This window comes from Oenanthe melanoleuca, chromosome 1, assembly GCF_029582105.1.
Source record: "Oenanthe melanoleuca isolate GR-GAL-2019-014 chromosome 1, OMel1.0, whole genome shotgun sequence".
NCBI lineage: Eukaryota > Metazoa > Chordata > Aves > Passeriformes > Muscicapidae > Oenanthe > Oenanthe melanoleuca.
In genome coordinates this window covers 596677-613545 of record NC_079333.1, presented here as the reverse complement: position 1 = coordinate 613545, position 16869 = coordinate 596677, and the positions used below count along the sequence as shown (strand labels likewise).

At 43.4% G+C, this 16869-nt stretch overlaps 2 protein-coding genes across 5 annotated transcripts in view; both read left to right on the top strand.

Annotated features, from left to right (window-relative positions):
* SYNJ1 (synaptojanin 1) overlaps positions 1-5777 on the top strand; it is a 50789-nt gene extending 45012 nt beyond the window's left edge. For all 4 annotated transcript variants that reach the window (XM_056494874.1, XM_056494901.1, XM_056494892.1 and 1 more), the window contains 2 exons: positions 19-230; positions 3284-5777. In XM_056494874.1, the coding sequence (XP_056350849.1) occupies positions 19-230; positions 3284-4135 (1064 nt within the window). In that variant the 3' untranslated portion in view covers positions 4136-5777. The remainder of the gene's footprint in view (positions 1-18; positions 231-3283) is intronic.
* A 634-nt stretch (positions 5778-6411) lies between these two features.
* On the top strand, positions 6412-12902 carry CFAP298 (cilia and flagella associated protein 298). Its single transcript, XM_056494911.1, has 7 exons — positions 6412-6786; positions 7744-7911; positions 9004-9071; positions 10545-10703; positions 11024-11155; positions 12459-12554; positions 12643-12902. The coding sequence occupies exons 1-7, from the start codon at positions 6648-6650 to the stop codon at positions 12751-12753; spliced, it is 873 nt and encodes a 290-aa protein (XP_056350886.1). The 5' UTR covers positions 6412-6647; the 3' UTR covers positions 12754-12902.
* Positions 12903-16869: the final 3967 nt, after the last annotated feature.

The following is a 16869-nucleotide window of genomic DNA, read 5'->3' as shown; positions in this document are numbered from 1 at the left end:
CTGCAAATGTACTTCCAGGCTCACCATTGCTTCCTGAACCACTAAAGCCTCAGGCTGCTGGCCCTGCTCAGCCCAGCACTCCTGTGCTAAGGCTGCAGGAGCCCCTGATCCCTGTGGCACCGCATCCATCTCAGGCCAGTGCCCCGCAGAGTCTGGAGCCCCCCCAGCCGCCACCTCGTAGCCGCTCATCTCACAGTTTGCCTTCTGATCCTGCTCCCTCCCAGCAGCAAGTAAGTAAAAACACCCTTGTAGGTACTTCCTTCCACTGTGTAAATTAGCACAGCTTGTACTGGATGCTGCAGACTTGTGGGGAACCCTTAAAGCAAGCCCAGAAACTAAAAGAAGGATCCAAAGATTGGATTCAGTGGTCACGGGGCTCTAGGAGAGTAATAATTGCTTATGTATTGTCCATGAATAACTAACATCTTAAATACTAAACATAGATTGAATTTAGGATTTCTATTGATGGCCTTACAACTTATGGACAGCTCATTCTTAAAATTATGTTGTCATTTGGCAACTTTGTAGGGGAAAACACTCAATCTAAGTAATTTAATTTTATAATGGTATGTGCATGACAAGCTGTATGGTAAGTTGCTAGCAGAGGTTTTAAATAGCTATTGCATGATGTGGTGCTTTATATTGGTGATCATTCATTGAAGGGAGATGATATTTATAAATAAGTTAATAAATTAAAGCAGTATATTAATAAAAACTTAAGTGAAATAGAATTTCTCCATTCCCCAGTGTCACTTAAAATACAGAAACCTATCTACATAATGTGAAAATTCCATACAGTAACATTAACATTCTGTTCTCTGGGACCACTTAGACTGTTATTAAAAAACACCAACATTTTCTAGGAAAAGCCATAATTTCTTAGTACTGCTTAAAAATGCAGAAGGAGGTTTTCAGTGCTGCTCAGGTTTTTCCCTTATGCCTGTATCTGAAGCCCTTTTTTGCTATACTAGTTAATGCCTATTTTGTCCCACAGTGAAGCAGCCAAATTCAGTCCTCAGTGAGCTGTTTTTCTAATTGAAATTGAAAAAAAAATTTTAAATGCTTTTCCTTTCTTTCTCCAGAACCTCTTTCTTTGCTTGTGAACTGCTTTTCATTTTGGAAACTTAGACCAAAGACTGCAGTTTTCTCAGAAAAGGTCTTTAAAGAAATACAAGGTCTTTTGAGAGGCAGGGAATTCCAAGCCCATCCTTCTACGCAAATCTTGACTGTGATATTCAAGAAAGTGAATCTCTCCTTATAAAAATAATTGCTTATACAGTGTGACTCTTCAGGACTCTATACAATCCATACATTGAAAACGAGCATTAGTTATTGTAAATAGATCTTTATTTGTCAAGGAAAGGAGATTCTAGAATAGGAGGCATTATGGTTTTTTCAGCTTGCAAAACTATTGCTATAGATGAGTTCCCAGATTGAGAGCTATGGGGCTTTTCTTGTTAATAGATTACTAGAATTACACCATCCCTGCTGAGATTCATGTCCTGAAAGTAGCACAATCAGCTGCACAATGATTGTCTGTATGGAAATATCATTTGAATGGACTTGAGTTGGTTTTTTATGACTCTTAATGGTCAATTTCTTAAACAGAAATTGAAAGTTTGGTGTCGGGTGTAGTAAATACTTGTGGTTTGTATTCATAGCTCAAAAAATGGCTTTGTGAAAACTTCTGAAAGTATTTTTAATGTGAGGTTGCTTTGTTACTTGGATTTTCTTCCTAATTTTCTTTCCTTTGATGTCTGTTTCTCTTTCACAAGCAGGAGCAACCATCAGGGTAACAGGTATCTGACTATTTACCAATCTTGTATGTGGTCTCCATCTATTCAAGCAGAAAAGATGTATGAATGTTGTTTTCATACATCTGCAGTCCCATCCCCATTAAAAACCACCCGTCTGCATCCATGGATTGACTGTCATAGCATAGGTTGCTTTTTCCTTTCATAGTGCATTTAAAAATGAGACTGCATTTATTAGGGCCAGAGCAACTATTTTGCATCATCATCTTTCATGAAATAGTTGGACCCTCACCTGTGTTGCTTAGTCACTGCTGAGCCTCCTGATTTCGATCTGTTCAGGGAGAAAAAGATCAGTGTTGGCAATAAATGTTCTCTTTAGTGCAAGTAAATCCTGATGCTATTGCACTGCCAATTTTTTTTTTTTTTTTTCAAAATAAACCCCACAGATCACATTTCTCAAGGAGCAGAGAACTTACTGTGACTGAAAGTAAAACAAACTGTTTGTTAAAATTTTAAAAACATTTGGTTCCAGAATTACTCAAAGCAAATTTTACTTAGAATAAGGAGCAATTTGGTTTCATAGTTTCTCTGGGATCTCTGGGATCACTTTTAAATGACCACAGGACTTAACCAGCTGGTGCCAGGCTACATTTGATTTCTATTCCTTCTACAGTTAAGTTTTTCACATTTTCCCCTAAGTTACTCAATGCCTTTGTTTTAATGCTATTCTGCAAAAAACTTCAACTAAAGACAGTCAATTCAGCTGTTTGGGTATATTAAATCTATTTGTTAAAATCATAAAATCTTAGAAGCTATTTTAGCTTAAGCTCAAGTCATTTGATAAGGGGAAGCTCCAAACTCTGTTATGTCAGTGTGGTTACTGAACAAAGTAGATACTCCACCTTTTTGGACAGTTTGTACAAGGTAAAAAAGTTGCATTGTTGCTTGAAGCAATGTATAAAAACAGGAATATTTTGGTTTTAAAAGCTGAGAAATTCTGTGGAGAAAACTGTTTTCTACAAGGATAACTTGTTGTTTTAATTATGAAACCAGTGATTGTCCCTTTCCATGCCAGAAAGTATTGGAGATGCCTATGGATGCTTGTCTACATAGAAATGTCTGACTGCATATTCTAATAATACTAATGTTTCCTTTCATTGTGGTGCATTAATGCTGCTTGTAACATCTGTATGATAAACTCCGAAGCAATGTGACCTGGAGCTTTTCATTTCATAGTTGTGCTGGGCTACCCTCCCTTAGAATACAGTAGCATTTCCAAACATGTTCCTATCCAACCTCACTTAGTTTTTGCTGGGATTGTGACCTGCCGGAGGTAGCTCCCAGCTGCGTCAGGAGGGGGAGTGGTGTTTAATGACCTGCTGGCTGTTTGTTAGGCAGGGGTGCAGGCTGCTGTTCCTGTTCTAGTTAAAAGAAAACTGGGTTGAAGTTTCAGTGGAGGAGTGAGAAGGGGCAGTAGGAGTAACGTGGACCCAGCTGCATGGTTTCTGAGTGCGTTGTTTCCTTTGCAGCTGAATCCCAACGGGACATCTGACACTCACCCTGAACCCCAGCTCAGCAGTGACCCTTTCGAAGCCCTGTCATTTCAGCTGCTCGTGTCCAAGATGCAGATGTCTGTCCGAACATGGCCTGCTCCAACCTTAAACCAGAAGGAATTGACACAGTTGCCTTCAGCAAGGCAAAGAAATGCTGATAATTCGAATGCTGTAAATTGCATGCTAGCAATGCCTCCTATTCCAACCATTCACTCATCCCGGGAACATCAGCACAGCTCTCCAAATCCATTTATTACTGGGCTGAACTGCTCAAATCCATTCACGGAAAGAGCTCCTAGCGCTGGAAACCCATTTAGGACGGAAACGCAGGAGTCTGGGGTAACCTCACAGGTGCAGGTAGGACCTGCTGCTTCCCACCCATTCCCTCCTCTGCCCGCCCCCAGCTGCAGCACAAGCCAGCCTGCATTTCCTCTGGGTGCAGCCGAAAGCACGTTTTGCTTGCAAAGTCAGTCTCTCAAGGTAGAAAACGTCCAGCCCAAAGGGTGGGTGACGTTTGATGAGGACGAGAACTTTAACACGAAGCTAAAGCCATCTGCGAGCGTTCCAGATTTTAAGCGACTCGGCTCCGGGAAATCAGCTGGATGCCCAGGTTTGCTGGGAACTGAACAAAAGACTTTCCTCGGTTCAGACTTTAACTTTGATGGTGACTGGAATAAAAGTTCTACAGATTGCTTCTGTACAATGCCAGCAAGAAAACCACCTGCACCCCCCGTGCCATCCAGAGCAACCAGCAACAGGTCCCCTGCAGATCCCTTCCCCTCCCTGGCACCCAAGGTGTCACCAACTCCTGATTTTACAGAAAGATAGATGATCAGAGATACAAAAGGCTATATTTGTTGCTACATTTACCCAGTAGAAAAATTGGGCATTTGAGATTATTCTATGTGCAATAATTAATGGTTAAATGCACTGAAACTTAACTCTGCTCATAAACAGCCACTTCTGCTTGTGTATAAATTTTGAATGTGTATATATGGTAGAGCACAAAAAATGGTCTGAAGTTTATTAAAATCTCAATGTAATAGTATTTGAATAGACAAAAAGAGAAGGAAGGGTGAGCTACTGTCTCACTAAAACCTATCAATCCTGGACACAGATTTTGCTTAGGGAGCTCTTTCATTTCTGTTCTCCTTTGTGGAATTTGACAAGAAGAGGCTCCCTGCTGGTAGCCTCCCACCTCCCTTTTGACTGTTTTGTTAGTTGATATTTATAAGTGTTTACCAAAGAGCTGCCAAAGTTTGAGATTTGAATGTTGGCAAGTATGGTTTAGGAGCTGTTTAATTTATAACAGAGGCTATGGATATTTGTAAGGCTTATATTTGAATTTGAGGCACAACAAAAGTAGTTTACTTTCAAAATAGAAACAAAACTTTGCTTATTAATATATTCAATTAATCTCCTGTGTCAGTACATTTCAGTTTCTAAATCCTATTGTGACATACACGTGTTAGCACTAATTCAGAATAATTGTTCCATATCATCCATTTATTCATCACTATTTTAATTATACTTTTTTCCACAAATTGGGAACAGCTGATACAAAAAGCTTTCCCTCAACCTCTGGAAAAAAGTCCCCTTGGCTTTTGAGATGCAAAGCAGTATTTACCAGTTGTAGACTATGTAGTCTGCCAGCCAGGGGGTGAAACAACACGCTTGGATTGTATTTAGAGTAGTGAAATATCCCAGGGCAGCACGCTTTTTACATCCTCACATGCACTCACAACATGGTCCATGAAATCATCACTGTTCCTTTGGACAGCCCCTGGTTAGCCACGAGCTGCAGCCACCTAGAGGAGTGATAGTGAGTTTTCTATTGCGCTTCTTTCCCTTCAGCTCCTTCAAGTTGTACCTTGGGAACAGCAGTGCTACTGCTTGTGTTTCGGTGTGTGAGTTACCTTGTTCTGCGCTGTTGCTGCAAACATCTGTGTGGTTGATGTTCTGGAATATTCTTACATTAGCAAACCAAATTCAGGGGGGAACTTTTGCTAGTGGGAGTCACGTGATAAATATATTGTCGAATATTTAATTGCAGTGATTAAAAGCTATCTGTCTGAACTGTATACTGGTTTGTGACACCTCTGCACTTCACAGGACTTTGGGGACCACAGGGAATGCTCCAAAATTCCTGTGTGTGTGTATATATATATATATGTATGTATAGCTGTAGTAAGAGCCTGCCACGTGTTGACAGGAGCAGTGAGCAACAGCAGATGCTCTAAAACAGAGGATGGAGGTGAGACCCACCCCCCACATGTCCCTGGACTCTGTGTTCTGTCCCGGTGTTCCTACTCTCCTGTCCATGGCTGTATCCCCTGGGACACCCAGGTATGTGTGAAGTATTCCTGCCCTTATGGTCTGGCTGGTCATTCTCTCTCTGTGCCCCCGTATTACCAAATCCTCCTAATTCGTCAGGATAAATAAAACCTGCTACAGCTGTCTTTTACTGTCAGCAAGTCACGTATTGTTTCATTCTTTAAATTTATTTGCCACAGGCTGCGTGGCTGACAAGATTCCAGCATCCACACAGACATGGATACAAAACTTTTTTACTTATTTATACATTTTTATAAACAAAGACATTCATATTCATTGGTTCTAAATTACATAAAGACCTCTCATTACTTAGTATTCTGTCATTTACTGGTTATTGAGTTCTCAGTTCTTGTGCTAATTAGTCCATAGTTTTAGTCTTTTTATATCTTTCCCTTCAGTAGGGAATTTCCAGTGCATATAGTGAGTTTTTATCTGGTAGTTTCTGTAGAGTGTCCTTGTGATCCATAAATTCTGCATCTAGATGTCCAACCTCACCAATTCCTCTTTCTCTCCCGGGCTTTGTTCATTGAACGTATCAGAATTGGCTTATCAAAACAGAATGCTTCAGGACTTTTCCTAAGCTGTCCCCACAAAAGTAGCTTGTAACAAGTTTGCTAAATAGTGGCTGAGAGTAATATAATTGGCCGGTATTTATAATTTACATTCGTGTGGGTGATGATTAATTAAAACAACTAATTCCAAAGGTAATAAACTAACTGCCGTTCCAGGCCGTTGCAGGGCGCGCGGGCCCTTTAAGCGGCTCCCGTGCCCTCAGGGGCGACCGGAAGTGGAGGCGGTCGCGGCACCGGCGGAGGCGCCGTTGCGGCGGCACCGGAGCGTCCCGGCGGGTCCCGAAGGATCCCGGTGCTACCGGCGGGGCCGGCAGCGGCCCCCCGCGCTCTCAGGGCCTCCCGAAGCGCCGGGCGCGGCCGGTCCCCGCGCTCCCTCCCTGCCGCCGGTATCCAGGGACTCGGCTCCGTTGCTGAGGGGCCGGCCCGGCGCGGCCATGGTGCGGCTGCACGTCAAGCGCGGCGGTGAGAGCCAGTTTCTGCTGGAGGCGCCGGGCAGCGCCCGCCTGGCCGAGCTGGCGGCGCTCGCCGCCCGCATCCACAATGGGCGGCTGAAGGTGCAGCGCCTGTGCTCAGGTAGCGCTCGGGGCTGCGGGGGCGCTTGACGCGTGGCCGTGCCCGCCTTTGGTGTTCGAGTGGGGGCGCTGCACAGCGCGGGCAACTCCCGCTGCGTGTGCCGCTAGGCGCTGCCGGTTTGGTTTGGTTTGGTTTGGGAGGGTCTGTAAAGATCACACAGTTCCACCCCCAGCCACGGGCAGGGACGTCCTCCACTAGCCCAGGTTGCTCCAAGCGCCGTCCTTGGAGCAGCCTGGCCTTGGGCACTTCCAGGGATCCAGGGGCAGCCACAGCTTCTCTGGGCACCCTGTGCCAGGGCCTCCCGATCCTCACGGGAAGCATTTCTCCTCAGTGTCCCATCTAACCCTACCCTCTGGCGGTTGGAAGCACTTCCCCCTTGTTGCTCTAGGCTCTTGCCCAGAGTCCTTCAGGGCACTGTGAAGTACTCCCTCGGGACCAGCAGTGCCCCAACGTGTGTGTGAGGTTATACTGGCCACCACCATCATGCCTTGCCGTGCAGTGGAGCCATCGACACGTCTGAATTAGTGCTGGGTTTACTTCTGAGGCAGCTTTAGAAAAGATTTCCCCCCCTACCGTGATGCTGTCAGAGCAGAGATTACTGTCAGGTGGGCTGCCTGAGGCCATGCTGATGCTGCTCTAAAATTTAAAATATCTCACCAGGGAAATACCAAAAAGAAAAGGTTTATGGCCACTAAGTACCTTGAGGGTTTGCATCCCTGCCGGGGCCGTTAGTTATATTGTTTTACAGGTATGTAAAATGTATAAATTTTGACATAATTACACCATCTGTATCTATATATGCATGTTTATATCCCTTATTATTTATTCCCTGTACCTACCTGTTTAAAAACTGAAAGCTAGGGGCGAGGTTTACCTGCATGTGTGTCATATGAAAAGCTATTGTAAATGGGAAATATTAACAGAGTCTTTTAATCTTGTTCTCTAAACACTCTAAAGAGATGGAGGAGCTGGCAGAGCATGGTATTTCCTTACCTTACAATATGCAAGGACTGACAGATGAACAGATCAAAGAGCTGAAGTTAAAGGATGAGTGGGCAGAGAAGTGTGTCCCAAGCGGTGGAAGCATCTTCAGGAAGGATGAAATGGGGCGAAGAAATGGGTTTGGTAAGTCAAATGTTAATGCTTGTTTCTTTCTATTCAGACAGACAATCCATAATATAACAGGGAACAGCAAATCCCTAATTTGGAAAATAAGTTCCACACACAGGAATTCTGTCTTGGGTTACAGTCTGGGGTAATGCTGATGAACAAGCCTAAAGAGCAGTATCTCCCTTCAGCACATAAACAATCACCAGGAGCAAGTTTGACTTTTCCAGTTTCCAGTCTCCCCAACTTGAGAGCTGTTTTTTCCCAGGTTCTCCAAGATCCATTAACAGGTTGTTTTTCTAGTATTTCTCCTTTTTTCACATTGATTGGTACTCAGGTTCACTGAGGGTGTGTTTGTAAGCCTTGTGGTATTGACAGAGTTAGAATATTGAACAGAGTGTGTATGCAAGCCAAGCCAAGTACCGTCAAATGATGCAGTCAAGTGGGACATAAGCTGGGTTTTTGTTTTTGTTTTTTTGTCTTTTTATAGCAATTAAAACTGATAACTGTGCTATGAAATGTGTCGTGTATTTGCAAAACTGCCTTCATTGTAAGATTGAGATTTTTAATTAGAAAAGAAAAATCAGAAAACTGCAAGATGCCCAGTTAAAGCATGTCTGCCAGTGTAGCCCACAGCAGTCCAGCAGGGAGGGAGCCTTGGTTAATTGTGGAGGGATTATGGTTGTTGCTTTGTCCCAAATGAAGTTCCAAATCATAGAATTGTGGAATCACAGATTAGTTTGGGTTGGAAAGAGCCTTAAAGCTCTTCCACTTCCACTCCCCTGCCATGGGCAAGGACACCTTCCGCTAGACCACATTGCTCCAAGCCTCGTTCTACCTGGCCTGGGACACTTCCAAGTATGGGGCAAATACCACTCATGTCTTTGGGAAAAGTAAGTTTGTTTGTCCTGTGGAAAATACTGCTTGTTTCTGAAGGTAGTAAGAAGTGCAGGAGTGAACTGTCTAACTGGTAATAGGCTGCAGCTTAGTGTGTTTTTCCTGCTTTATGATTCAGTACTGTTTCATTTGCTCATAGTAGAGTCTGGGCAGGATGTGTGCTTGGTTTCTTTACAGTAAGCATGGACGATGAAATATGTCTCTTACTTTCAGCTCCAAATGAAAAAATGCAGGAAGTTATAAAGAAGACAATAGAAGAAGCCAAGGCATTAATCTCTAAGGTAAGTTTCCTTAAGTGGTGCTTTCCTAGTAAGTGCTGTGGAGTTCGGCATCTTAAATAAAATCAGACTTTTTTTTTTGGATGAGGGCTGACAGTTGTTGAGAAATGCCATGAAGTGATGTGAATAGTGTAATAATACCTGACATTTTGGTTAATTATTTTCTTTAAGGCTTTTGGCAAGTGGTTCAACAGCTAAGGAATCAGATACTAAACTCCAAGGGAATGCTGGCAGCCGAGCCCATGTGGAACGATTAAATCACGTTCAGTTTTATCCTTGTAATTTGCTATTGATGTGTTCTTTGGGTGAATGCTTGTCGTGCTTTCTGGTGAAAAATTAACTGCATTCTGTGCTACTCTTGGAGTTAATGAAGCCTTTTGGCTTTCATGTGTAATTAATTGAAAACTGTGCTCTAATCTCTTAGATTATCACAGATGGTTTGAATTGGAAGGGGCCTTAAAGTTCATCCAGTCCCACTGCACTGCCATGGATAGGGACACCTTCCACTGGACCAGGTTGCTCAGATCTCAGTCCAGCCTGGCCTTGAGCACTTCCATGGTTGGGGCAGGGGTTAGGCCTTGGTTTGACAGGCACTTGGACTAATGCTCAGTCCTGCTGAGTGTGTGTGTTTAAAGACAAGCACAAGGTTTGCCCTGGTGGGACGGTGCTTCCAGGCATTCAGATTCACATTGCCAAGTCTGTAGATGCTCTGTGTTGTGTTTCAGCTTTTGTATGACTTTGCAACATTAATTTAATGATATTTATGAATGGATAGTTTGGGAAGTGGTTTGTTTGGTTCACCACTTTATAATGTAAAAAAGAAGAAATGTGCATGTGTATTTGAGGTTGTACTCGCCAGTTAACCAGATCAAGAACGTCCACAAGGAGGCAGCATTCCCTTACCTTAGTACTTAAGAAAAGTGTTAAATCTGCGGGGAAGACGTTTATTTCTTTTCTTCCAGATGTGGGTTTGGAATGATCTCTATTACTTGGTCTTACAGATCTCTACATGAGCTGTGAAGTTTGCCTAGCTTTATACTTTGGCTCATATATTCTCTGTTTTTTTCTCAAGTTTTAAGACCCTTCTCCATCCCTTACTTGCATTTTGCTGGCTTGAATCATGTTCATGAATCACAAGTGCTTGGAGCCAAACCATCCATGTCTGGTATCTGTGGTCATGTGTGTCCTGGTTTGAGTCCTGTTTTCCACAGGCAGTTGCCTCCTGCACAGTTTAGTGAAGGTCTCCCTTTTTTTGTTTCTTCCCCCACCCCACGTAAGCAGGCTGAACAGAGGGGCCAACGGTGAGCAGTGTACTCCCAAGTCAGTATTCCGATGAGGAAATTTGCACTCCTAATATCTCTGTGCAGCCTGTTAGCTCTGCTCAGATATCCCATCACTTAACCTTTGAACTGACCACAAAGCAAAGTCTTTCTGCAGGTTTGCTTGTATTGCCAGTGATTCCTGTCTGTATTTCAGAAACAAGTTCAGGCCAATGTGTGTGTTACTATGGAGATGGTGAAAGATGCATTGGAGCAGCTCCGAGGGGCTGTTATGATTGTGTATCCAATGGGATTGCCTCCACATGATCCAATTAGGATGGAGTTGGAAGACAAAGAAGACTTGTCAGGAACTCATGTATGCAGTAATGTATTCCCATTATATGTTGTCCTGGGTTAAACATGGGCTGTGCTGTTCTTCATCGTATCAATGAAGGTTGTTTTCACCTCCAGGATGGAGAATTTGTTGTCCAAAGTGCTTATATTAGATCAAGATTGAATGGAATATGAATTATAATGCCATAGACGAGGAGGAAGATGTGGAAGTAGAGTGTAAAATTCCACTTCATGTTAGGAATTCTGGAAAGATATTTTTTCCCCAGAGAAAGAAATCTGGTTTTGAAAAAAAAAGAGAGAAAGAAACAACCCCAGCTCTTCACCTTGTTTATTTTGTCACAGGCTGGAATTGAAGTTGTAAAAGAATCGGAAGCACAGTTATGGTGGGCAGGAAAGCAGTTGGAAGAAACAAAGTTGCTCTCTGACTATGTAGGCAAAAATGAGAAAACTACCATCATTGTCAAGATCCAGAAAGTGAGTATTGCTGGGAGATTGCTCTACAAGTTCCTCACCCTTGGTTGTCTGTTCTCTGTGGATGAGAAATAGCCATAGGAGGATAAAATGGATTAGATTAGTTCCAGCTTGAGCATCTTAAAACTGTATATTTATTTTAAGGTTTGAATGGATTATACTCTGAGGGGGTTTTTGTAATTCCTTGGCCTGTCAGTTACATGCTGTAGTTGGTATTTCTTGCTCCATAGTATTTTTGTGAAGTGCAGCGAAGAGGTATTTAAAGAATATATGAAATGTAAACTGCAGAGTTGTATGGCAAATCTTGCCAGCTGCAGTGGGTTCTGTGGTGCATCCCTGACAGGTAATTCAGGTGATTTATGTGTTTGTCACTTAGAAGACCAGATTTGCTTTCTCTTTCCTCTCAGAGTCACTGGGAAGTGCTGTGGCATGTCAATAGCCACTGAAGTGTAGGCTCCCAGGAGTGTTGTCTGTTTAATTACTTGAAGGACTTTCTCATAGAGCAAGAGCAGTACAAGGGTTCCTCTCTGCCAAAACTGCCTCAGACCCTGTTTGTTCTCGAGAGCACCCACCATCTCCATTCTGTGTTTGCAGTTACTGACAGCAGGTGTTTTCTGCTTTGTCCGTCATTTCTTCCAGGAGCACAGTTGCCTGGATGAGAAATTTCCTTTCTTTTGTAGTGGTTTGTAACTCCCTTACTTCCCTGCTTTACTGAATCCTATGCCATCCTGTGTCTGTATTAATTGGAGAGCTAAAGATATGGACCCATCCTGAGATACCTAGAGTGGTCTTAAAACAGATTTACTATGTCTTTAAGAGTGGAAATTTAGGTAAAATAGACTCAATCCTCTCTGCATCTTCTATCAATGTCCACAAAATTGACAGCATGATTCAGATACAGAGATGAAAAAATAAGCCTCACTTAAGTAAATAACCCTCACTTTCCTGTGAGGGTGCTGAGGTCCTGGCACAGGGTGCCCAGAGAAGCTGTGGCTGCCCCTGGATCCCTGAAAGTGTCCAAGGCCAGGTTGGACATTGGGGCTTGGAGCAACATGGGCTAGTGGAAGGCTCCCTGCCCATGGCAGGCACTTGGAATGAAATGATCTTCAAGGTCCCTTCCAACCCAGACCTTTCTGTGATTCTGTGAATGCAGCCATAGTTTCTCAGCATTTATTTTCCTGTCCTGAGGGTCCTTATTAAATTTGAGCAGTCCAGTTGTTTGAAGAAAGGTTTTTGATGTCTTTGTGTAGCAGCTTATCCTTTGTCTCACAAATGCCATTAGCAGCATTTACAATTTCCCTTTCAGAAAGGCCAAGGAGCTCCGGGGCGAGAGCCCGTGATCAGTCATGAAGAGCAAAAAGAGATGATGCTGTACTACTACAGGAAGCAGGAGGAGCTGAAGGTAGGTGTTCTGTGGTGCCCGAGAGCTGGGCTGCTCCAAGAGAGCTCAGGCTGCGTCCCTCACCACCTCCCTCCCCTCTCTGCCACAGAAACTGGAGGAGGAGGACGACGACTCATTTCTAGATGCTGAGTGGGCAGACAACCATGCTCTGAAAAGGCAATTTCATGGTGTCAAAGACATCAAATGGGGTCCAAGATGAAGCTGTGCGAACCCCTTCTTAAGCTGCTCGGTTGATGCTCTTGTTTGCAGCAAGGAGTTGTGTTGTGTGTGGTAGATTCTTCTGACAGCAGCTGAAATTATCACTTCTGTGGCCTTAGATGTTCAATAAATCTTCATATTTCTCTGTGACTGCAGCAGCACTTTTCTCTGCAAAGAAATGAACAAATTCTCTTGAAGTTTGGCAGTTTATAAGAAACTTGTAATTTGGATATGGAAATGTCAATCTGTTTCATTGATAAGAGATGTAGTAAGTATGCACTGGAATGTTTGGTGTTGTTTGGAGTGGTCTTTATACTCTCTTCTCATTCTTGCATTACTATTAGATGGTGTGCTCTGAAGAAGGAAAATCAGTTTCCCCCTACTAATCCAGGGAGAACTTAGGTTTTTTTATGTGCTTGTTCACATTTCAACATAGCTGTTTCCAAACTGTCATTTTGAAATGAGTTAACCTCTTAACAATTGTTTAAAAGAAGTGGTTTTTATATAAACATTACTAACATCCTCGTGGGATGCTTCATTTTCATTCTTCGGGTTTAGTTTTTCTTGCTGGTATGTAGAGGTTGCCAGTAATTTGTATGCTGTCACAAAGTATACAGTATCATTTCCATCCTTTGCAGGCAGATTGGATAAACCCAAGTTTAATAGGACCAGATCTCTTAGGATGGAAGTATAAAAAGTCATCAAAATTTCTGTATTAGTAGGCTTGAAGAGACAGTGATCAAGTTGAAAGTCAAGTGTTTGCTGAACTTGCAGCTTGAAGATTGTATGCAGAAAAGATAATTAGTGTCGTTCAGTGAACTATTGAGGGTTTTACTTCAATCACCTATTATTTTACTTTCAGAGAAGTTTGGTGTCCAGAGCTTTTCTTGAGTCTCAGGTTTACAGTAACCTGACTATAAAAAAAATACAAAATGGCATTTTTATTTAAAATTTATTTGGAATTACTTCACATTGCAAAAAAGGTTTTTAACAAAACACTTTGTTCTACCACTTCCTAAGAGGAAAATCAGTGTCCTGGAGCTTATAATATTCTCATTTCCTCTCTGAAAGCGAGAGAAAAGCAGGCATAGGAAATATTTAACACAGATTCTGCACCCCTTTGACTGCTGTTCTCTGCTATAATTGGTGCTGGACTTTTTCTTTAGCTGAGCAGATTTTCCATGGCATTGATCTTTTTGGAATTCTCACAACTGTGTTTGTGGATCTGATGGTTTCATTTATTGTGTCTGAAATGGAATGAACTCACTGGGAAATGATTGAAGAGTACCAGAACCCAGGAAAGCCTGTGGGTGTTTAACTATCCAAAGAGATAATGAGATAGAAACACTAGACATAGGTTTGCAACTTTGCAAAAGCATTTTGTCTTTCTTTTAAACCACTTCGTTCTGGAAGCTGGAGAGTAGCCATGCCCTTCCAAGGATAAAAGTATATTCTCTCTCAAAGGAGACACACAGCAGAACATTGCTAAAACTTTTATTTATATCAGCATATCTTCATATCAGCATCCTGATGAATGGAAATGGTTTCCACACCTGGTTTCATTCCTTTTCTCCTTTTCATGGTTTTGCTTTCCCACATTGCTCCATTCTCTGCCTCACCCAGGATTCAGAAGGATTTATTTATTGCTTCCTGCAACCTCATCCAGCGCTCCTGGCAACAAACTTGAGGCTAATTTCAAGGCAGGAGTGCAACATTCAAACAGCTATACCCGCACTGCGTGTTGCCTTCCAGCAAGTTCAGATGTTGATGCTGGGTCATATAATTTTATGTGTGTCATGGCTTGTGTGGGGCATGAAACAAGTAGTCTAAACAACTTGCAAGCTCTCCTTTGCAGTATTTTCTGTTTAGGCTGCTCTTCTGGGAAATTGCAGGGATTGTGCTGCTGAAACTCCATCCCACTGCCAGCCCTGAGTGTTCTTCCCACAGCATAGCTTCTGCTGTGTTGTGGCACCCTCCCTGTGGCTACCTCAGCCTGGAGAGATTCCAACTGTCGCACTTCAGCTGCTGGTTTCTTCAGGGCTTGGGACAGCTAAGAGCATACCTCATTACTTTCCTGTTTTGTCTACTGCATACTTTGGGTGTCATTTCAGAAAGATCCAAATAATTCAATGTCTGTTTATAAGGTTTTTCCATGTTTGTCTTCATTCTGACTCTGACTGCTGCAAACAGTGTACATTTGGAAATGAGGCAAACCACTGATTGACGGCTTTCCCCAATGGGGGGAAAGTTTATGGAACTGGAAAGTTTATGCAAAAAGAATAAAATAGCAATCGAAATTCAGACTATAAATAGTTCAGTCAAAGGAACAGCTCCTGAGTGAAGCTTGACCTTCCAGCCTGGAGCAAAAGCTGCTTCCCCTGCCCTACTGAGTTGCTCCTGGTGCTGGGGTTTGGACAGGATTTGTCACTATGCTCAAGGATCCATTTAAACAGGTATGCATTATTAAGTGCTGCACTTTTTTTTTTTTTTCCCCCTCAAAGCACATGAAATGCTCCTATCTTGGGGAGCAGCCATTTCAGTGGTACTTGCAGGAATTTTTTACTGTCCACCTGCCTGTGTATGGGAGGGAGAAAAATCAGGAGGGGTTCAGGTCATCAGTTAAATCGCTTTTTCAGTACAAAAGGTCTTTTTCCTCTAGGGTTGTAAAAGCAAGGAGAGGACTAGGAATTGGGAAAAGAGAAATGTTTTGCCCCAAGGAAGGGACTATCTTGTAAGCTGCAAACTGGTTTCTGCTGACCTGCTGTCACTGCAGCTCTTTTGCTACCAGGAATGAAGAGCCTGGTTTCAGCTAGCAGTCCCAAAAAGGGGTGTCAGATGGCTGGATGTGTGGATGAAGTAAACAAAGTGGGGAAGGGACCTGTGTGCCCAGTGGCCAGGAGCAGGCAATGGGCACAAAGTGAAACACAAGAGGGTCCCTCTGAACATCAGGGAGCACTTTGTCACTGTGGGGGTGGCCGAGCCCTGGCACAGGTTGCCCAGAAAGGTTGTGGAGTCCCACCTTTGGCTGGAGCTGGTGTTCTCCAGGGGGCCACCCCTAAGGGCATGCTGACTTTACCTAGTCTTGAGCAAAATGAAGTTTGAAGGAAAGATAGATAACTCCTGGCTTTTGTTAGGATGTCAGCTTATGTGCTGAAACCCCACTGAGGCTTCCCACTAAAAAATGAGGGAAGAAAATGCAGAAATTTTAGTGACTATAAACATTAACTGCCAGACAGATAACTTCCAAAACAGATCAGCAGATCAGCTGGCCCCAGGCTCTCCAGAAGGGAGTTTCACCAGGACTCAGAGTTTTGGGGAGCGCATGAGAGCAGGGGCCCCTGGAGCCCCTGCCCTCAGCCCTGTGGGCCAGAGCCCAGCCCGCTCCAATAAAAAGAAGATCAAGTTTTTTCCACTAGTGTGGTTTGTCAGCAGGAAGAATTGTTGGCGTGTAGATCAGTCACTTTGTATCTGACTGGGAAATGGGTGGCACCTGCCCCATCAGTCAGGAGGAAGGAGTCAGCTCTGGCCCAGAGCCCTCCTCAAAGGCAAACTTGCCCTCTTCCAGCCTCAGGACCAAGACATGGGCTTCTCCAGCCCTAAACCGACGAACCAATATCGTGCATAGCACGGGCTATGACGACTCCCTGCTGGAAAGGGGAGAGCAGTGGCCCAGCGGGATTGCAGCCAGGCTCTTGGGCTGTGCACAGCCTCTCCTGCAGTTTCCCAGTGCTCTGGACGACCTCAACCTTCTATCCATCTCCTTAACCTCTCTTCCTTCCCCTGATAGGATGCTAATTGCTGGTGAGATTTTTCCAGTTGAACAGAGGATTGCGCCTTAGTCATCTGAGCAAGCTCCCTTCCTCCCTTTAAAGTTTTTCCAGGATTAATTTGACTTTGTATCAGTAGGAAATGATGAGTCATGTCACTTGTTTTCTTTCCAAGTGTTTCATACTATGCTCTACCTGGACACACAGCATCTGAGTGGGGAAGCACAGTGAACCCATGAAGTATTACCAATAGGAAGTGACATTTTTCCTCCTTTTGTTCAGTAAATTCCCTGTGGGCTGCAGCTAAAATATTTGAGACATTTTTAAGACAGGAAGGCTGTGGTTTCAGC

Bases quoted from the DNA above. Each gene is read 5' to 3' on its own strand.
- CFAP298 (XM_056494911.1), top strand. From the start codon at position 6,648: ATGGTGCGGCTGCACGTCAAGCGCGGCGGTGAGAGCCAGTTTCTGCTG. The intron at 7,912-9,003 runs GTAAGTCAAATG...TCTTACTTTCAG, and splicing joins GGGGCGAAGAAATGGGTTTG to CTCCAAATGAAAAAATGCAG. The intron at 9,072-10,544 runs GTAAGTTTCCTT...TCTGTATTTCAG, and splicing joins CCAAGGCATTAATCTCTAAG to AAACAAGTTCAGGCCAATGT.